Genomic DNA, 22772 nt, shown 5'->3' on the forward strand with positions numbered 1-22772 from the left:
TCTAATTCAGGCAGAAAGCCGGGACATTCTTTTGAATCATCTGGCCTTTGTTCACAGGGTACTGACTTGTCTGGGATTCACCATAAACGAAAAGAAATCACACCTGGTACCCTGTCAACAAATTACATTCCTGGGAGCAAGCCTGAATACAACTTCCCAGATGGCTTTCCTCACGCCAGAGAAACGGATTAATTTGACAACCTACTTCAAACAAGTGGCCACAAAAACCCAGTTATCTGCAATGCAAATACTGCAAGCCTTGGGATTCATGGCCTCCTACATTCTTCTAATTCCATATGCAAGGCTGCATACGAGGAAACTACAATGGTATCTCAAAAGCCTATGGTGTCAACATTCACAGGATCTAGAAGCAAGGATTCCTATCATACCTTGCCTACGCTTAGAGTTCCTTTGGTGGGCAGAGGCATGCCACCAAAACAGGGGACTACCATTCACATTACCCCCTACTGCCCAAGTCTTAACAACAGACTCACCAGACTATGCATGGGGGGACTCACCTGGCAGGGAAGTGCATTCAGGGCAAATGGACCTGCACATAAATCAAAAGGAAATATTAGCTGTACAGAATGCTTCGACAGCCTTCAAGGACCACATTCTTCCAGGACAACTAATGGTAAAGACGGACAACACCACTGTCATGTGGTACATAAGCAGGGGGGTACACATTCTTACCCCCTCTGCAGACTAGCCATGGCATTGTGGAACACAGCCTTGAGCTACCAGGTGAATCTACAAGCTCAATGCCTGCCAGGAAAACTAAATACACTGGCAGACAGACTAAGCAGAAACCTCATGGACCCACACAAGTGGAAACTGGAACCAAGGATTTTCAACATGTTGACAAACAAATGGGGGAGCCCAGATATAGACCTGTCCGCCTCCCCCCAGAACCATCAACTGGACAAATTCTGCACAAGGATTCCCCACAAGCTAGCTTGGAAAGTGGATGCTCTGTTCTTCAGATGGAAAAAATATCAGTTTATGCCTTTCCTCCTCTGCCTCTGCTCTCCAAATACTACTAAAGATCAAACAGGACAAGCCAAGGACGATTTTAATTGCACCAGACTGGCCTCGCCAACACTAGTACCCACTCTTGCGCAGTGTGTCACGCTTGGCTCCATGGCACCTGCGTCAGACTCTTTCCCTGTTGTCTCAGCAGGAGAACCAGATTCTGCACCCTCAGCTGCAAACCCTGAACCTAGAAGCCTGGCTAATTACCTAATCTCTCCTTTACCATCCCTCAGTCAATCAGTGGCAGATATTATTTTAGAGGCAAGGAGGCCTAGTACTAGAAAATCTTATGCTACAAAATGGAAAATATTTTGTGCCTGGAACCAGTCTCAAGGAATGAATGCAGCAGTGCCCAGTTTACCTCAGATTCTACAATACTTGACTGAGATGCTTCATAAGGGCTTGTTCTTTTCCTCCATCAAAATTCATGCCTCAGCAATTTCAGCTCATTATAGCACAGAGCCTCCCCTCTTCTCTCACCCACTGCTCAAGCGGTTCCTCAGAGGGGCCAAAAATTTAAGGCCTCCCAGGAGAACTCCAACTCCAGCCTGGGATCTTAACTTTGTCTTGGATAAACTCACGCTTCCTCCTTTTGAGCCAGCTGCTACTGCAGATTTAAAATTTCTTTCCTGGAAAGCAGCTTTCCTTTTAGCAATTACTTCTGCAAAAAGGGTATCTGAATTACAGGCCCTTATGGCAGTGGAACCTTTCATCATCTTTCATGTGGGCAGGGTGTCTCTCAGAACCAATCTCTCCTTCATGCCCAAGGTGGTATCCAGTGTGGCTCTTAATCAGTCCATTTATTTGCCTACCTTCTTTCCTAACCCACAGAACAAAGGGGAATTGATACTGCACTCTTTAGATATGCACAGACAACTTAGATTCTACTTGGACAGGACTAAACCTCAGAGGAAATCTGAACAACTGCTGGTGGCATTTGCTGCAGGGACAGAGGGGAAAGCTATTTCAAAACAAACCATTTCAAAATAGATAGGCCACTGCATTCATTTCTGCTATAAGCACCATGGAAAACCTATCCCACAGGGCATCAGACCCCAATCAACCAGGGTTGCATTTACCTCTACAGCCTTTCTCATGGGCGTCCCTACTAGGGACATCCTAGAAGCTGCTACCTGGAGTTCTGTACATACTTTCACCAAGCATGATCATTTGCCAATTTTCTCTAAATCCAGAGCTGGTTTTGCCACTGCAGTCTTGCAGGGCCTTATATCTGATCCTAATTCTATTTAAATTCCTCCTCCCAGCCTTAACTTTGGGAATCTACCCAAATGTAATGACTGCAACAGTGAAACACGAAGAACATAGTACAGTTGTGTACACTTACCATAAATGTAGATGCTCGAGTGTATTCACTGTTGCAGTCCTGGTTACCCTCCCTCCAGTCCCCTTTCTTCTTTTGGCTCTACCTCTACTCTCATTTACTATGCTCAAAAAGCTTTTTGGTGTATTTGCTTTCTTGTTGGAGGTATACCCTTGTATTTATAGATTTAATTGCTTCCCATTAGGGGGGCACCTGACATCTGGGGCTAGAAAAACTGAATTTCTGACAGAAAACATAAGGATTTGAGGTAAAACTTTCAGTGACAGTCCTCAGAAGCAGGATATCATGCCTCTCACATACATATTCTATACAGAAATGAAGAAAACTGATTTTTGCACTTTTCTTCAAGCAAACATTTCCCAAATAAAAATCTTCTTACCAATATGACAGTCCATAATAAAAACATCACCTAGCATAAAATAAATCATTTCATAAGAAAAAAAAAAAAAAAAAACACTTTTCCCCCTCAGAAAAATGATGCAGTGAAAGGTTTTCACCAGAAGGGCTCTTATCTGCCCAGCCTTGAAGAGAGTATTGTGTAAATTCTTGCCATAACTTTAGATGTCCTTATCTTCTATATGCTGCTGTATTCATAACACAAGGGAGTCTGCCTCTGGTTGACTCTCCTTCTTCTGGTTATTTTACAAAAGATAGATGCTACAAGCTAGGGTGCCTGTAACATCCCGCGTCTCTCTCTGTGGACGTCGGCCATAAACAGACATCGGGTACAAAATGGATGTCAGCACACACCTTCCTTAGAACTGAATGCCACTGGAATCAGCTACTACAGAGTGGGTACTCAGGAGTCAGGCAAGTGCAAGGGGGAAGGCAAGGTGGGAAACTATACAGCAGCATATAGACAAGAAGGACACCTAAAGTTATGGTAAGAATTTTCACAACAATACTATGTTCTTCTAATCATATGCTGCTGCAGTCATAACACAAGGGAGAGTGCAAAAGCTCCTGCATTAAGAACTGGGTGGAGGAACAGAAGCACCTTCCACAAACCCATGAAGGATGGCTCTAGCAAACTCTGCTCTGGCCCTAGATGCAATGTCCAACTTGTAGTGTTTGGTAAAGGTATGGTCAGAGGACCATGTAGCTGCTTCTAAAATGGCAGCTGCATACAGACCCTTGAAAAAGGCTTCAGAAGAGGACATTGCCCTAGTGGAGTTCGCCTTTACTGGGAAGGGAAGCCTTCTGCCATGGGCAGTATAGCAAAAGGTGATGGTTTTGGATATACAAAAGGACGTGGTTTGCTTGGAAACAGGGTGTCCCAGGAGTCTTGGGTAGTAAGATACATAAAGCCCGTCTGATTTGCGGAAGGGTTTGGTCTTGGTCAGATAATATCTAAGTTGTCTGTGAACATTTATGGTATGTAGTATCCTTTCAGCTCGGCTTTGGGGTGAAGGGAAGAAGGTGGGTAGATTGAAGGCCTGATTCAGGAACAGTTCATTAATGACTCTGGGCATAAAGGTAGGGTTGGTGCACAAACACACCGTGTCTTTGTGGAAAACAGTAAAAGGATGGGAGGCCATAAGGGCTTGTAGTTCTGAGACCCTTCTGGCTGAAGCAATGGCCATCAAGAGGAGGGTTTTCCATGTACAATGTTGGAGAGAACAGTCTTTGGCTGGCTCAAAGGGTGGCAGTGTCAATTTCTCCAGTACAAAGTTAAGATCCCAAGGAGGCAGGATGGGCTTCCTTGGGGGTCTGAGGTGCAGAATCCCTTTTAAGAAAAGTTTAACTTCCAGCCTAGAAGCCAAAGTAGGGGTGAGAGGCAGACATGCTGAGATGTCCGATAAGTGGGTCTTGACGGAGGAATAGGACAGTGCAGACTTCATCAATTCACACAGGTAAGACAGGACCACTGGGGGTTCTACTACCTGTGGTTGAAAGCTGTGTTTTTGACACCAGGTAGAAAATCTGTTCCACTTTGAAAGGTATGGTTTTCTGGTATTTGGTTTTCTGGCCTCTGCAAAACATGAAGCACATCCTCTGTGTAAAGGTGTCTGAAGGGAATCAATGCCCTATCATCCACAGTGTAAAGCTCTGAGTGGACAGTTGTGGGTGTATGAGCGTTCCCCTCTCCTGAGTGAGCAGGTCCATCCATTGGGGTAAGTTGTGGTGACTGCCATTGGCTATATGGATTAGTAGGGGGAACCAGTATTGCCTTGGCCAATAGGGAGTCACTAACAAGATTTGAGGTTGTTCTTTCTGAACTTTGAGCAGAACTTTTTGTATTAGATGGAAGGGGGGAAACGCATAAGCATACATCTCCCTCCACGTGAATAAGAGCATCCACCCTCCATGCTTCGGGGTGTGGTACCCTGGAGCAGAAGGTTGGAAGTGGTCTGTCCATGGGGGAGGCAAACAGATCCACATCTGGAATATAATGGACCAGGTCCACAAACACATTTCTGTTTAGCATCCATCCGTGAGACAGAGTCGTGGCCCTGCTTAGAGTATCTGCCATCACACTGTCTGCTGAGGGACAGCTTGGATGTTGACTGGTCTATCCAGAGCGATTTTCCCATGCCTGCAGGGCTAACCTGTACAGGAAGTAGGACCTTGCCCCCAACTGTTTGCTGATGTACCACAGCACCATGGTATTGCCTGTGTACTACCTCAGCGTGCCTGGAAGGAGATGATCCTTGAAAATTTGTAGGGCCAATATCAGGGATTTCATTTCCTTGATATTGACGTGTTCTTTCTGTTGAGTGAGGGTCCATGGGTTTTTCACTCTCCATTCTCCTAAGGTTGCTCCCCAACCTGTGTCTGAGGCGTCTGTGAAGAGGTCTTGTTTGGGAGGCAGGGGTAGGCCTGGGTTGGAGTTTATGTGAGCTATCCATCAGTTCAGTTCCCTGGAAAGGCACTGAAGCATTGGAAGCATGCATTCCACGGGGTGCAGATGTTGTTTCCAGACTGTTCTCAAGTACCAATGGAACTTTCATGTGAAGTTTTGCCAGGGGAAACCACAGGATTTCCTGGAGGCCATGAATCCTAGGAGCCTGAGAAAAGTACAGTTTTGTACCTACCATAAATGTAGATGTCCGAGTGTATTCACTGCTGCAGTCATTACACTTGGGTTATCCTGCCGTCAGGTGGTCCCGCAGTCGGCCAGAGTTCCAACGTCTTGGTCCAGCGTCGGTTGCTGTCACTTCTTCCCCGACGTCAGTGCGCCAGGGGTATATAAGATGCAGCTGACGCCATTTTCTTCAGTTTTTCTTGCCCAAAATGTCAGGTGCCCCCAAATAGGTAGGCAATACATATTGCTAATAAAACATACATAAAAAGTAAACCCAAAACATTCAGTTACCAGCAAATACACCACATAGGTAGTATAGGGTAGAAAGGTATAGATAAGTCCCAGCTAAGAAAGAGGGGATGGAGGGAGGTAACCTGGACTGCAGCAGTGAATACACTCGAACATCTACATTAATGGTAGGTACAAAACTGTACTATGTTCATCGTGTTTCACTGCTGCAGTCATTACACTTGGGTTGAATCCCAAAGCTGAGGTAGGGTGGCTGGTTCTATAGAGGATTTGTGGTGGCTATGAGGCCCTGCAGCACTGCAGTGGCAAAGCCAGCCCTGGATTTAGAATAAAGAGGCAAGTGATAATGTTTGGTAAAGGTGTGCACTGAACTCCAAGTTGCAGCTTCCAAGATATGTTTGGTAGGTACTCCTCTAAGATAGGCAGTTGAAGTGGCTGTTGCCCTGGTGGAATGTGGCCTAATGTTGCTAGGTACAGTTTTCCCATGCTGTGTGTAGCAGAAACAGATACAGTGTCCTATCCACTTTGAAATGGTCTGCTTTGAAATAGCCTTTCCATGTGATCCTGCAACATATGCTACAAACAATTGCTCAGTTTTCCTGAAAGCTTTTGTTTTGTCCAAGTAGAAACGTAACTGCCTGTGTATGTCCAATGAATGCAGAAGTCTCTCCCCTTTATTCTGGGGATTTGGATAAAAAGTTGGCAAGTGAATAGTTTGGTTAAGAGCAACACTGGATACCACCTTTGGCATAAATGAAGGGTTTGTTCTTAAAAAAACCCTGTCTTGGTGAAAAATGATGAAAGACTCCACTGCCATTAGTGTCTGTAACTCTGAGACTCTTCATGCTGAGGTTATTGCCAGAAGCAGAGCAGTTTTCCATGACACATATTTTAATTCTGCTGAATTGGCTGGCTCAAAAGGAGGTAAAGTTAGTTTTTCCAAGACAAAATTGAGGTCCCAAGTTGGTGTTGGTACTCTCCGGGTCGGTCTTATGTTTTTAGCCCATCTGAGGTACTGTTTTAGCAATGGATGAGAGAAAATAGGAGGATCTGTGTTGTAATGAGCCAAGATGGCAGAGGCGTGGATCTTAATGGATGAAAAGGATAGGCCTTTGTCCAGCATCTCAGTTAAGTATTGTAATATCTGAGGAATATTTGGGACAAGAGGGTCAAAGCTTTGAGCCTGGTTCCAGGCACAGAATCTCTTCCACTTTTCTGAATAGGATTTCCTGGTGCTAGGCCTCCTGGCCTCCAAAAGGACATCCATAACAGCTTTAGAGAGAGGTGTTGTCTGCTTGACTAAGGAATCTGCCATGCAGCCAGGTTTAAGGTTTTGAGCTGGCTGTGCAGAATCAGACTGTTTTATTGAGTCAGAAGATGAGGAATTTGAGGTAAAATCCATGGTGGGCCTTGAGCTAAGTTCTTTAAGATTGGGTACCAGTGCTGGCGTGGCCAGTCTGGGGCAATCAGGATCATTTATGTCTTTTCTTGTCTGGCTTTTAGGAGCACCTTTGAAAGGAGAGGCAGTGGTGGGAAGGCATAAACTTTTAGGCTTTTCCAGCTGAAAGAGAGAGCATCCACGTTCCATGTTTGTGTGTGGTAAGTCCTTGTGCAGAATTTCTGTAGTTGGCAATTCATTGGGGAAGCAAAAAGATCTATGTCTGGGCTCCCCCATTTTTGCATTATCATGCTGAATACTTGTGGATTTAATTTCCACTCGTGAGGATCCATGATGTTTCTGCTTTAGTCGTCTGCCAGAGTATTTTACTTTCCTGGCAGGAACTGTGCTTGCAGATGAACTTGATAAGTTAGAGCTGTGTTCCACAAGGTCATGGCTTGTCTGCAGAGGGGATAAGAATGAGTGCCCCCTTGCTTGTTTATGTACCACATAACTGTGGTGTTGTCTGTCTTTAGTAATAGTTGTCCTGGATGCAGAAGGTCCTTAAAAGCTGTTAGGGCATTTTGTACAGCTAGCATCTCTTTTTGATTGATGTGGAGATGCATTTGGTCTGCAGCCCACTTGCCCTGAATACATTACCCTGCCATGTGTGCTCCCCAGGCGTAATCCGAAGCATCTGTTGTTAGTGTCTGCCTGGCTGTGGGTAGAGTGAAAGTCTGTCCCTTGTTGTGATGACATGCCTGTGCCCACCACTGAAACTCCTGTTGTAGGCAGGGAATAAGTGGTATTACTGTTCCCAAACTGCGACAGTGTTGAGTCCAAACACTTTTTAGGTACCACTGTAATTTCCTCATATGCAGTCTGGCATATGGTATTAGTAGTATGCAGGACGCCATGAACTCCAAGGCCTGCAGATTTTTTCTTGCAGGGAGTTGGGTTTTTGTTGCCATCAATTGAAAGTACTGAGTCAGTTGTCCTTGCTTGTCTGGCGTGAGATAAGCCATCTGGGCAGTTGTATTTAAGCTGGCACCCAGGAATATTATCTCTTGTGAGGGCACTAGTTTTGACTTCTTTTCGTTTACTGTGCACCCTAGGCAAATTAGCAATCTTTTTACAAACGCCAGATGCTTTAGAAGAATGTCCTTGCTCTCTGCTTAAATAAGGCAGTCATCCAAGTAGGGATATATTTGAATTCCTTTTTGTCTGCAAAATGCAATTACTGGTGCCAGGTATTTTGTGAAGACCCTGGGCGCAGTAGATAAGCCAATGGGCAGTGCAAGAGAATTGGTAATGCATTGAGCCAGCTATGAATCTGAGGTATCTTCTGCAATTTTGTCTGATACGGACATGCAGGTATGCCTCTTTGAGGTCCAAAGTAACAAGCCAAGCCTTCTTGCCCAGCATGGGAAGAAGCTGCTGTAGTGTCAACATTTTGAATTTCGGAACATCCAGGTAAGTATTTAGAGTAGAAAGGTCCAGTATGGGTCTCCAGGCTTTGTCCTTTCTGGGGACCAGGAAAAGTCTTGAGTAAAATCCTTGTTCCTGTTGTGGCACTTTTTGAATAGCTATCATGTCCATGAGGGTTGTAATTTATTTTTGTGCCTCTGCCCACTGATTTTGTGGCAGGTCTGGCATTCCTTTTGGCCTTGGTAGAGTGTGAAAGTGGAACCTGTAACCTTGAGACACAATATTCAGAACCCATTTGTCTTGGGTGATTATATGCCAATTTTGTGAAAAATGTGCTAGTTTTCCCCCTAAGGGAGTTGCCAAAAGGTAAGTGCTTGGCATATGAAAAGGGAGTCATTGGGACGGTTTCCTATAAGGTTGTGACTTGTCTTCGCCTCCTTTTGGGGTTGAAGCACCTCACTGTCGAGGTCTGTAAGAGCCTTGGGGCTGAGATCTGCCTCTTGGGCATCTGTATCTGCCTCTATGTGGTCTGTCTGACACTGGAAAGGACCAATTTTTTGAAGACCAATTTCTGCTAAATCGAGGTGGCTGTACCTGTAAGAAATCCTTTACTGTTTGCACAGATTTTGCCTTATCCTCCATTTTCATTAATACCTCTTCTGCCTTAACACCTAATAAAATATCCTGCTGTAAAGGAGCATCCAATAATTGTGCCTTTCCATGATCAGGTAAACCTTGTTCTTTTAACAAGCATGCCTTCGAATCACAGATCCCGTAACTGCTGCTCTACAAGAAGCCTCTAATGAATCAAAACCACATTGCAGAGTATGTTTTCCCACTTGTTCAGCTGCATGCAATAAATCCTGCATTTCCTTAAAATCGGTGTTCTGAACTTGTAAGCATTTTCTGTTTTATCAAAGACATTAAATATTGTTGGTATTTAAGCATGTGAAACTGGCAATTTAAAGCCCTTACTGCTAAAGTTGCAGAAGTGTAAACTTTCTTCCCCCATCTGTCTAATGCTCTAGAATCCCTGTCAGAGAAAACTGGATTTTTAGCCGTGGAATCCTTTACCCCTTTGGGACCCTGGGAAATAGTTTCTGGGTCAGCAACAGGGGTTTTATAAAGAAATCTGTGGGAGTCAGGGACTCTGTAGTACCTGTCTGGCTTGACTGCAGCAGGGGGCAAATAATCAGGATTTAAACTGGATTCAGAGAACACATCATCCACAATATCTAACACTGGCGGAACAGCAAGGGGCCTGTGCTGAGGCAATAAGCCTTTTCTTGGATTCTGAATAATCTTGGCCCTCCCAATGGAAATGCTCCCTCATGGTATGTAAAGTTTTCCCAAAACAGTAATCCTCAGGAGGAGAGGCTGAAGGGATTGATTCTTCAGCATCAGAGTCCTCATAGGGGGGGTAAAGAGTATCCCTGGTCTGAAGAGGAATCAGAAGAAATGGAAACCTGGTCAGAGGAATCATAGCCTGTATCCTCCCTAGGCCTTTTATCAGGAGGGGGATGGGAACCCCTGATCAGAGAAATTAGGTCTTCGACCATTTTGAGCATCTGTTTTTTAGGCATGGAGGCCTGTCCAGGTGAATGCTGTACTTGCTTCTTTGTCTTTAATGGAGTTTTAAACTTGGTTGTTGTTTTGATGGTAAGCTGTGAAGGTCTGAAAACACCCTCAGAAGCCGATGCCTGCTCAGCGGCTCTGGACCCATCTAAGGGGTTAGTTTCCGTAGGCCCAATACCTTGAGTTTCCAGAGGCCTAGACATCTCCACGTGGGAGTCGAAGGCGGCCTGTGGCTCTGAGGTAGCAGGTGTCAAGGGCTGCGAAAGCGCCTCACTGAGAACCGGCGACTGGCCTAGAAGAGGCGTCATCGTCAGTTTTGGACCTCGGATGCCTGTCCTTATCCTTGTCTTTGCGTTTTTTGTGTATTCTGGTCATCGGTTGTTCCGATGGAATGGTATAATTGAACCTTCGGCCAAAGTAATGGCGAGCAAAATCAAACCGACGTTTAATAGTGCGCTTGTTAAATCTAGCACAAAACCGACAACTAGTGACGTCGTGGTCTGGGCCTAGGCATGGAATACAGTAAGAATGAAAATCCTTATGAGGTATTTGCTTCCCACAAGAAATACAATTATTAACTTTTACTGACATCGGTCTGAGGCAAGAAAAAGTTTCCCCAACGGGGCACTTAGCTTTATTGAAGACTTCGGTTCTGAAATTCGAATACAAAATCTCAGGAGTCGGCCGACCGGCACTTGCGAACTGCTTTTGCTTTGGGCACCGCGCGGCAAGAAAGACTGAAGAAAATGGCATCGGCTGCATCTTATATACCCCTGGCGCACTGACGTCAGGGAAGAAGCGACAGCAACTGACGCCAGACCAAGACTTTGGAACTCTGGCTGACTGCGGGACCGCCTGACGGCAGGATAACCCAAGTGTAATGACTGCAGCAGTGAAACACGATGAACATCTCCCTGGCTGATATGGCTTTTAGAGGGAGTAATTCCTTGAAGTAAATAGTGAGGGACAATATTTTTTTCTGGGGGAAGACAGGCCGTCATATTTTCTGTTAGGATCCTGCACCCCAGGAACACATTATCCTGAGAAGGAATCAGGGATGAATTAGTTGAGGTTTACATTACTTCTCAAGAGAGAAATGGTGAAGCTATAGAGCCAAAGGAACTGATGGGGCCTGGATCAGGATGTCATCTAGGCAGTGGAAGAGCTGGATTCCCTTCGTTCTGGCAAAGGCCATGACTGGTGCCAGGCATTTTGTAAACACTCTTGGGGCTGTGGAGAGCCCAAACGGCGAAGCACAGAACTGATAGTGTGCAGAACCCACTGAGAAGCGGAGGAATTTCCTGAAGAGGGGATGGATTGGAATGTGCAACTAGGCGTCTTTTACATCCAAGGATACTAAGAAGGACTGGGTAGGATCGGGGGGCACAGGGTAGGAAGAGTGAGCATGCTAAATGAAGGGAACTTGAAGGAAGGTGTTGAGATTGGCCAAATCCAGGATTGGTCTCAATGGACCTTCTTTCCTGGGAAATAAGAACATCCTGGAGTAAAATCCCTTTCCCTTTGCATGTGCAGGAACTTCTTGAATGGTTCCTTGATTTAGGAGTTCCTGAAGAACTGAGGGGAAGGAAGGCAGTTATTCTCAAGGGGTTGAGGAATGCCTTTGGGAGTAGATTTGTTCTCCCAAGTCATGAAGTATCCCTGTTTTATTATAGAGAGGACACAAGAGTCCTGGGTAACCTGATTCCAAGCAGGCAGGCAGGAAGGAGAGACACATGGAAAGTAGGGTGTTTGGATCCAGTGCCTGATGGTCACAGGCTACCAGGCTTATCCTGAAAGGGTTGTTTGGTAGCAGGAGTAGAGGGAGCAGGTCTGGCTGAGGCATGTTTCCTGGAGTCCTTCTTGCTTTTGGCTGGCAACGGTTTGGCAGGCCTTCTCACAGAGGAGGTTCTGGTACGGTAATTCCTTTGGAATCATGGGATTGGTGAGACAAGAATGTGTTTCAGATCCTGTAGCTCCTTGCCCTTCATTTGGAGGGCCTTAAAAAGGTCAGCAGCCGCTGAACCAAATACATTTTTATTGTCTAGGGGTGTGTCCAAGAGTTTACACTTAATGCCATCAGGGAGAGGCTGCAACCTAAGCTAGGAGTATCTCCTAATGACAGACACTGAAGCAGCAGCCCTAGTGGAGGCCTCTACTGCATCATAACTGCATTTAACAGAGTGCGTGGTCACCTGGGTGTAGGAATGCAACAGCGTAGATATTATAGCCTTGGCTGGGGAGTCAGGGAGGTCCCCTAAATGTTTAGTCACATCAACTAGCAGAGCCAGGGAACATTTGGCCATGTGGGTTTGGTAGTTAATTGCTCTAACTGCTAGGGTAGCAGAAGTGTAGACCTTTTGCCCTAGGCACTCCATTAACCTGCTCTCCTTGTTAGAGGGCAGAAGGGAGGTGGAAGGGGGTAGCTTAGCAGTTTTTTTCTGTAGCCACAGCAATGACTGAAGGGTCTGCACAGGGTGCTTTGTACAAGAATTTAGTGTCCTCAGGGACCCTATAAAACCGGTCTGGGCATTTGCGTGTGGGAGGTTGTGAATCAGGGTTTTTGGAGACAGCCAGGAATGCATCCAAGAAGGCCAGATGTACTGGAGGAACAACAGACGGATTGGGAGACTCCATTTGCAGGAGTTAACAATACCTCTTCTGGGTTTCAGCAACCTGACTGCTGTCCCACTTAAAGAATTCTTTCATTTGAGCAATGGTTTCCCTGAAGGTGATTCATCTCCTGGGGAATCTAAGCCATTAGACTCCTCCTCTGGGAAAGCAATCTGTGAGGAATAAGTGAGAGATTCATCCCCTAATGAATCTTCTTCTTGAGATGAAACATCCGGAGCAGGTTTACCTTAGGGGTAGATGCAGTCACGGCCTGGCTTATGGCTAAGAAGCCATTCAAAAGGTGAAGGCCTGCCAGTCAGGAAGTTGTTTGGAAGTGGTGGGCGTCAGCAAAGGAGCAAGATGTTTAGCTTTTTCTCCTTTTTATGGGACTCTGACATCGAGGTATCGGAGATCTGGTGAAGAGTGGGAGGGCCGGACGCCAGATGGCACTCAACAATATCAGAGCTAACATCCTCAAGAACCACAATTTGCGAGACCCCACACAGATCCTTGGATATGATGAGCCTAAGTTTCCACTCAGCAACCGATTTGGACAGCTGAGATTCCCTCTGCGACGTGCCCTCGGCTTCTTTAACGTCTTCCACCTGGTTACCTACAAAAGGAAAGTACAAGGATTCCAGCTCGGACTGTGGGCATTCATCGGCCTCTAAAGGGACGGCTGGAAGGGAGGGCACAGCATTCGGTTCAGGCCTAGATTTTTTTGCTTTTTTGACTGGCTGCTCATCCGAGGGGCCCGAAGTCAGATCCATCACTTTGGCCAAGCACTTTAGACCTTGGTTCTCTAAATAAAGTTTTAAGGCAGCTCAGCGACTCCTGAGGGTTTTGGGAACAAAGGCCTGGCAAATACTACAAGTAGTGTGGTCGTGTTCCTGGCCTAAGCAAAACAGGCAGAGCTCATGCATATCTTTATGTGGAATTTGCCTTCCACACCTACACTTGCCCTTTCTACCGGACATGAAAAAACCCACAGCAGTAACAAAGGATAATCAAAACCCCCTGTGGGGTACTTATCTGATGTCGGATAAGATGAGCACTTCACAGAGGATCACTTTTCCGAACGAGCGATGGCCGGAGCTGGCAGTCACACAGGCAGTAGAAAAGTTCTGAGGAAGGTGCGTGCTGAGTTCCATTTTGAAAACCAGAATCTGTTTTTGGCCTATGTCCACAGAGAGAGACCTGGGACGTCACATGCACCCTAGCGGTAGCATCTATCGTTTGTAAAATGGCCGGACATAAGAGAGTCGACCAGAGGTGGACTCCCTTGTGTTATGAATACAGAAGCATATACCCATATACCTTAAGCTACACCAACAGTGATCTATACATTGAACTTCCTCCTTGACTGATTTTTTTTTTTTTTTTGCATGGCGCAACCTGCGTCATCTACCCTATATTGCCCTTGAAAAATCAATAATTATTTGTAACCACTTAAAAGTAAATCTGTACCAAAATGCCTTATGCACATTTGTCACATTCACAGCTACTCCAAATGGCCCTTCCAGAACACATTCCAGCTACTTAGACAGTGTTCCCTGCTGTACTTTATGCAGTATATCCCCACTACAGGACCATAACGAATATGAAAATATAACGGCTGTGCATTGACATTCAACAGCGTTAGAGCTGAGTATTTCAATATAATTTTTCATCAGATGGTGCACAGATGCTAGTCATCTAGAAGCATGGGCAAAGCAGTTTTCAAGCAGTGGGTTCTGAAGCAAAGAAATGCATACACAATAAGGAAAAGCTTCAAGACATGCTATTCTCCAATCAAACCCTTTGTTTCTTCTCTAGTACTTAGTACTTATTAATATCATCCAGGTCCACTACAGCTTCTCGTTACCCATGCAGCATAAAATAACAGCACTTAGGAATCCTATCCTCAGAAGAGCATCATTTTCATATACACCAAGCATCTTCAAAATGACAGCAAGTCTCCCACCAACAGCTTTAAGTCTACTGTACAGTAAACAATCTGGAGATATATCTAGTTGCTCTCTTACCTACAGTTTGGGTAAAGTCCATGTACACATGTAACACATGCCAAGATAAACTTACCACATTATAATAGCTTTTGCTTATTGTGGATGTGTCAAATCCTTTTGGAGGACTTTTGAGAGTCCCAGACTTGGGAGATACTGGCTTTTCTGTAAGAGAAAACAAATCAACTGTCACTCTACAATCTGACAGAAGAAAGCAATTTGTTTCCCCTCTTTTCATAAATACATGCTTTCTTGTGTGTCTGGATAGCTATGCAAAATGATACAGAAATGGTTTTCTATATATCCTGAAATTAACTTTTAATTCATATTAAAAGAGGTCCAGCATCTTTCAAGTCCTACATTCTTTCTAATTACAGTTTAGTAGGCCCTATGATGTACAGGGATAAAGCCATGGGTATGCCCAAATGACCCTAGTTCAATTAGTAAATGAGACTTGGAGTGGTTGGATGGGGGAACTGTGGGAGTGAGTAGTGATGTCAGCTTGCTACTTCTAAAGGATGGATGCTATGTGCCTCACTGCAGGAGGATGGCAACACCAATTGTTTGCCAACTCTTGCCCAGTCCTACTTTTCATTTTAACTTGCACAAGCAGACCATATCATCGTCATAACTTACAGATAAGCAAACTCAGAAAGTTCACATAACCTAATAATAATGGCAAAACTCTAAAAAGGAAGCAGAGTACAGGCAAATGGAAAATCCTATGGATCTGCTGCATGAAACAGCATCGAAGTTCATTCATTACAGCAAGTTCTCCAATTAATGTCTGCTTCTTCACAGTGTCTAGTAGCAGACTCAAAATTTGAGACAGAATCACAAGAACCAAAAACAAAAGGAGAATTCCAAAGGTACAGGAAATACAAAAAAATCCTGATTATAAAATGACATGCAGTACATTTTGTACTGCTACATAAATAAGTGGACATCAGACTCCGTTACAACCTCATGAATATTCACGTTTGCATTTACTTATTATTTTTGACCATGGAATTGTAAGTTGCCAGAAAGTGCAGTTATGTTAGGAACTAACTAGAAATGTAAATGTTAGAGTCTTTTCACTTGTGTAGTGATGACTTCTTGGAAACGTCTGTATGAGGGACATCTGCCATTGCCATCTTCAGTTCTTCCTCACCCTGTTTAGGTGAATTATAGTCGTGTGGTACCACAGTACTGATAATGACACCAAGGAAAGTTATTCAAATAGAACACCCCAAGCTGCCTTTCCAGTTCAAGGTCAGCCATGATGAGGCATGGCACTTGGTCAGGGGATAGAACAGGGAAAATTATTAGGGTACACATAGCCGATCCAAGGATGCTACAGGGTTTGAGAAAAGCTGGGATGGAGGAAGGAACTGGTACCTCAACTGGGAATATAATCAAAAATCTACAATTACAGCAAGTTCCTAACACAACTGTATCATGTTCACTGCATAATTCACTGTGGCAGTAATGACAATTAGGGATATTCCACGGCTTACAGACCAGTGAGTGACCACATCTTGGTATGCCAAGGTTCCCATCTCTTATGGTACAACAAAAGAGTAGCTCAAATGGATAAAACCTCAGCCAAGTGAAAAAAAACTCTAGTAAATGACAAAAGAAAAGCATAAGCTCAAAGGAGACATGACATTGTCTTCATCTGAAACACCAGAAGCTTTCAAAGTCGTGTGGTTTTTCAAGAGCAGTAAAACAAAACTGAGTTTTTCTGAAACTTGATAGGAAATGTGTGTACTGTAGAGCTTTTTAAGACACTGGCTGATATACATCATATGATTTCAAATTTATATATATATATATATATACACACACACACACACATTTATAGACGCACACATGCACATATTCTGTGTAACTGTTTTACTACACTTGAAAAAGCAAGAATGCACAAAAGCTTATGGTGTACTGAATAAAGACAATTCCATGGGTTCCCTTTCAGCTGGTGTTTTTTGTACCATACTTTATAGACCAGCGAGAAACTGATCTTTGCTATGACATGATTGTAGGAATCATGTCAGAATGTCAAGGTAGACCCTGCTCTGGCCCGACACAATACCCACACTGTAATGATGGAAAAAGTATGGACATATGACCAAGTAGCTGCTTCCAAGATGGATTATATGCTGACCTCACACCCAAGGAAAGCAGTGGCGGTTGCAGCAGTGGCCATTCTGGAATGGGTCTAACATGCCCAGGAACAGTACTGCCACGGAAAGCGTAACAAAAGCATATGCAGTGGCCTATCCATTCAGATAGGATCTGTTTGCAAAATAACCACCCCTCCTACACTTAGCAAATTAAAGATTTTCTAATTTGCTGTGCTCCATGCAAAACATCAGTTGCCTACATACAGCCAAGGAATGCATGATTCATTCCCCTTTCTTCTGGGAAAGGAAGGGAACAGGGTGGTGGAACACCTGGTTTTGTGATAATTTTGTTATCACCATGGGGATGAAGGCTGGTTTGGTATATACAATGACCTTATCCTTTGGGAAGATGAGAAAGGGCCTGTAATTCATACTCTCCTACAAGCTAACTACCACCAAGAAGAAAAGTCTTCCATGAGACAAATTTGAGTAGTGAAGCAACAGGCTCAAAGGGGTGGAACAGTGGGCAAGATAGGCTTTTCTAGGATATAACTCAGGACCCATGGGGCAGTAATGTCCCTGTAGTAGGGAATTTCACATGCGAGACTTCCCTCAAAAAACTGCTTTACTATTAAAAACTGAATATAAATGGGATCCCAAAGTAGACAAGCTGAGATGTTTGAACTATGTACTTTGAAACATAAGATAACCCTATATTGTACAGGTCTGGCAGGTATGTAAGGATCAAGAACACAGATGTCACACTGAGGTCTTGATCCTTTTTGAGGCACTAGAAGAATATTTTCAACTTAGATGAACAGGTGGAGTACACAGAAGGAGATGTTTGGATAACTCACAGCTGTTCTCTTTCATGTGCCTCAATCCAGAGGACACCTAGGCTTTATTTTGTTGTCTGTGCTTGGCATCTCTTGTTTCAGTAGCTTTTTACCTTTCACTCTCCCTGTACTACATACTGTCCACCTATCTGTGCGTTAAGATTTTACTACAGCCTGGAGCTAACAAATGAAAAAGGTGTTTTATTAACTGTATAGTTTTCCCCTTCTCACTCAGTTACTTAACACCTTCACTGCAGAAGATCCAAAAAGAAGCTCGTTATTCAGAAGGACACTTGCAAATTCTGCTTTTATATAGTCTGGCATGGCGAAGTCCTCAGTTAGAAATGTCACCTCATCACATGCTCTGCAGTTGCTGCCTACATAATGCATCCACAGCATCACAGCCACATTTAATAAAACACTTAGGAGCACGTACACCGATACTGCATAAGTCAAACACTTTCCTTTTTAGGTCCAGAAATTCTCTCCCCTCAGCCTTCTCCTTTAGCTGGTCAATTAAGGACTCCTTGTATTTCAGTATATGGGTCTAACAATTAAGGACCCTTGGAAAGAGCTTTCTTGAAGGAACTGTAATAATTTCCTTGTAGAAATCCATGGGACACCAGCTCCAAATCTACCAAAAGATCTTTATAAAAGGTATGCATGCTAGTCACTGACCCCCAGAGAAACAGTCAGGTATCCAAAAGCAAGGGATTGAGAATCTATCTTAAGAGATGCTTTAGCAAAGGCATCTTCCATGACTTCTATAACTGGGGGAATGGTTAATGACTTGGATTGAAGCAGGCCCAGAAAACTTTATGTGGCTCTTGGAAAACTCCTTGGCCTCCCATGTTAAGTTCATAATACTATGAAGGGATCCTCCATTAAGACTCTGGAGAAGATGCAGAGGATAAGGAGTTCTGAATTCAAACTTGTACAAAAAGGGAAAGAAATTTTGGACTATACAGGCCAATTTATCCACCTCTAACTCAGAAGTATCATTATCCTTAGGAGGTAAGAACTCCTTTTTCCTTTTCAGAGATGGGAGCCCTGGAAACCTCACAGGTGGACAGCCTGGTTCTTAGAAATTTCATGAAGTCCCAGGTCAACCAGAGAGGAAAGCTGGGATAGGGAAGGGGAAGAGGGTCCACGCAGGAGGGTATAACAAGATGGCAAATGTCCGTTTTGGGTTGTACTGGAGTGTCCTAGCTTTGGATGTGGGGGCCATCATGGGAAATTTAGGTCATGGGCAAGCAACCAAAACCTCAGATTCCCACTAATATCCTCATGTACAAGTAACAGAGTATATTGTCCTTATTCTTCCTAATTGTAACCTGGGAGTCAGAAAATGAGGCTCACTGAGTGGCATTTGAATCAACAGACTGCGTCTGCTTCAAGAGACAAAGTGAGTTCTACTCATGAGGATGTTCTTATAACCACAGATGTGGTAGCCTCCAGAGGGTTCATGCCAGAAATCTTGGCAGAATAAAGAAGTTATGTTCTTACCATAAGGTTCCATCTGAGTAGTAGACTTCATTGTTCTGCACATATGTGTATACGGATCCAATTCGGACCCGAGCCGGCAAAACTTTTCAAGCATCAGCTCCAAGCTCCTCCATTACCTCACCTCCTATCCAGCCCCAGATCGAGTTTGCAGACACTAAATGGCAACATAACCACAATCCTAAACAGGAAAAAACTGAAGAGTGAGGGGGATGGAGGGAGGGAAGGTGCAGAAGAATGAAGTGTACTACTCAGATGGAACGTTATGGTAAGAACATAACTTCTTTATCTGAAGTAGTTGACTGCATTCTTTCTGCTACTAGTATTCCTGGGAGGCCCTTATGGAAGGATATTTTTATGGAAGGATATTTCTGAGCACCGCATAGCCAAAGGATGCTCTCCCTCTAGAAATAAGATCCAATTTATAATGAGAGATTAATGTGTGCAAATTGGCCCAAGTCGCTGCCGCACAGACATCGTCTAATGGAACTCTTGACCAGAAAGCTGCAGAAGTGGCCATTGCTCTAGTGGAATGAGCCTTCAATACACCAGGAGGAGATAAATCTTTGTCCTTATAAACCTGTGCAATACAAAGAGTGATCCACCTTGCTAAGGACACTTTCGAAACTGCTTTGCCCAAAAATAGTTTTGAAAAAGAAACAAACAATTGATCTGACTTCCGGAAGGGTTTAGTCCTATGGAGGTAAAAACGAAGCTGTCTAGACATCCAATAAATGAAGCTTACGTTCACCTCTATTTTGGAAATTTGGGAAGAAGACTGGCAAATTTACAGACCGATTAATATTGGCTGCTGAGGACACCTTAGGAAGAAAGGAAGGGTTCGTAAGCAGCGAAACCCTATCCTTGTGGAAAGCCAAATAGGGGAGGCAAGGAGGATAAGGCCTACAACTCTGAAACTCTCTTGGCTGAAGTGATGGCGACCAAGAAGGCTGTCTTCCACGACAAAAACTTAATCGGAACTGAACCGGCTGGCTCAAAAGGGGGAGAGGTCAAGGCCTGAAGGACTAAAGTCAGATCCCAAGGGGGCACTGTTTCTTTAACTGGTGGTCACAATAAAAAAGTGCCCTTCAGGAAAGCTTTACACAATTTAGCAGAAGCCAGAGCAACCTTATTTTCACCCATATGAAAATTAGAGATGGCAGCCAGCTGAACCTTGATGGTGGAAGCACTTGTTCCTGATCGAAAAAGATTGGCCAGAAAATCCAGTAAGACTGGAACGGGGGCTGTAAATGGGTTCAGACTGCGCTGAGAGGCCCAAACGTACAAACGTCTCCACTTGCTATTGTAGAGTTTCCTAGTGGAGGTTTTAAAAGAAGCTACAAGAATATTCTTAACAGGGGACAAAAGTCCGGGAGTCCTGATGATCATGGGAACTGGAGCAGCCACGTCGTCAGCTTGAGACTGTCCAGGCTAGGCAGGGGCAAGCCCAACGGGTGAGAAATCAGATCCGGGCATGGATCTAGAGTCCATGGAGGAGCCAACAGGTGAGACCATAGGAAGGGAAACCACACTTGACACAGCCAGAAGGGAGCTATGAGAATTACTTTGCACTGCAGCTGGCAAGCTCTCTGAGGGAACTTCGGAATAAGAGGTAAAGGGGGATAAGCATACAGTAGCCCGGGAGGCCAAGCATGAACTAGAGCGTCCCTGGGGACATTCCCTGGAGGGGGGATCAGAGCGAAGAAGTTGCTGCACTTTGCGTTGGAAGGAGATGCAAAGAGATCGTAGCAAGGTTGACCCCAAACACGGAAGATCTCCACCACTGAGTGTTTCAGAGACCACTCGTAAGGCAGAAGGATTGCCCTGCTGAGACTGTCCGCTAGAATGTTGGAGTGTCCCGGGATATGCGTTGCTATGAGAAAACGGCTGGTGGATATGGCCCACTCCCAAACCCTCATGGCTTTGTGACAAAGGGGGTAGGATCGGGTCCCTCCCTGTTTGTTTATATACCAGACTACAGACATGTTGTCTGACTGAATGGCTACCATCCCCGGAGGTAGGACAGGGTGGAAGGCTCTCAACACTAAAAGCACTGCCCTCATCTACAGGACACTGATGTGTAACTTGGTCTCTGGAGGGGACCACATACTCTGGACCGTTATTCCCAGGAAGTGCTCCCCCACCTGAGCTGGGAAGCATCTGTGGTCACCGTGGTTTGAGCCGGAGGGGCTAGAAAGCTGCGCCCCACGAAAATGTCTGCTGATTGAAGCCACCACTGGAGTGACGTTCTGCATGTACAATTGATTCGGATGTGGAAATTCATCGGAAGGTCTAACCAGGACCATTGAACTGCTAGATTCCACTGAAGGACTCTCATGTGAAGACGTGCAAATGGGAAGATAGAGATTGCTGCTGCCATCGAACCCAGGGCCCTGAGAACATCGGCTGCTGTGACTACCGAGTGATCCAAGATCGCCGATACATGGAGTCTGTGATTTTCTATCCTTTCGGGGGTGAGAAAAATCTTTGACTGAATCGAATCCAACCGTGCCCCGATGAAGTCTAGGATCTGAACCGGAGCCAGGTGGGACTTGTTGATATTGATCATGATGCCTAACTTGTGAGCCAGACCGAGGAAGTAGTGTAGGGCCTGACACAAGAGACGTTTGGTGGATGCAGCGAAGAGCCAGTCGTCTAGGTAGGAGAATACCTGAATGCCCTGAAGTCTCAGGTGAGCCGCTACGACCGTCATATCCTTGATGAACACCCTGGGGGCTATGGTGAGACCAAAGGGTAGGGCTCTGAATTGAAAGTGACTGGCCCCTAGCCGGAAGCGTAGAAATCTCCTGGAGCTCCTGTGGACCTTGATGTCATAGTAAGCGTCCTGGAGGTCTAACGAGCACATCCAGTGGCATTCTCTCAGAAACGGTAGAATGGACTGTAGAGTGACCATCCGGAATGTTTGTTTCTCTACCGACAGGTTGAGGATAGACAGGTCCAGAATGGGCCTGACGTCCCCTGGAGCTCCTGTGGACCTTGATGTGACAGTAAGCGTCCTAGAGGTCTAACGAGCACATCCAGTCGCATTCTCTCAGAAACGGTAGAATGGACTGTAGAGTGACCATCCGGAATTTTTGTTTCTCTACCGACAGGTTGAGGATAGACAGGTCCAGAATGGGCCTGAGGTCCCCCATCTTCTTTGGCACTAAAAAGAACCTGGAGTAGATGCCTAATCCGGATTGATCTGGGGGGACAGGCTCGATGGCTCGTTTTTGTAGCAGCTTCAAAACCTCTAAAGCTGCAGCCTCCCTGTGAATGGGTGGAACATCTGGAAGGCGTGCTGGAGTTATAGGACATGAAATGAAGGGGATAGAATATCCTCTGGATATGATGTTTAACACCCAGTGGTCTGCAGTAATGGACTCCCATGCCTTTGGATGTAAGGAAAATCTTCTGCCTACTGCCTCCAGAGTAGAGCAGCCGGGCAACCCCTCAGGGTTTCTGTGTGGGTCTGTCGGAAAAAGGTTCCCTAGACCCAGAGTTTCTGGGACCCCCTCTGCCTCTTGGACGGCATCGGTCTTGTCCCCCTCTGCCTCTGGGGGACAAATATTCCTGACTGTCATGAAAGGACTGTGATTTCTGGAACCACATCTTCTTTTGCCCCTTTTGGTTCCTGGAATAGGACCTCTGGGGGTTAGAGAAGCGGATTCCGACGGCTGACAAAG

The 22772-nt window shown here is 45.0% G+C and overlaps 1 protein-coding gene across 4 annotated transcripts in view; it reads right to left on the minus strand.

Moving 5' to 3' along the window:
* ARHGEF7 (Rho guanine nucleotide exchange factor 7) overlaps window positions 1–22772 on the minus strand; it is a 2881265-nt gene that overhangs the window by 1787150 nt on the left and 1071343 nt on the right. For all 4 annotated transcript variants that reach the window (XM_044072654.1, XM_044072651.1, XM_044072652.1 and 1 more), the window contains one exon: window positions 14719–14807. In XM_044072654.1, coding sequence (XP_043928589.1) covers window positions 14719–14807 — 89 coding nt within the window. The remainder of the gene's footprint in view (window positions 1–14718; window positions 14808–22772) is intronic.

Source organism: Protopterus annectens, chromosome 5.part0 (genome assembly GCF_019279795.1).
Source record: "Protopterus annectens isolate FY-2018-M chromosome 5.part0, PAN1.0, whole genome shotgun sequence".
Taxonomy (NCBI): Eukaryota; Metazoa; Chordata; order Ceratodontiformes; family Protopteridae; genus Protopterus; species Protopterus annectens.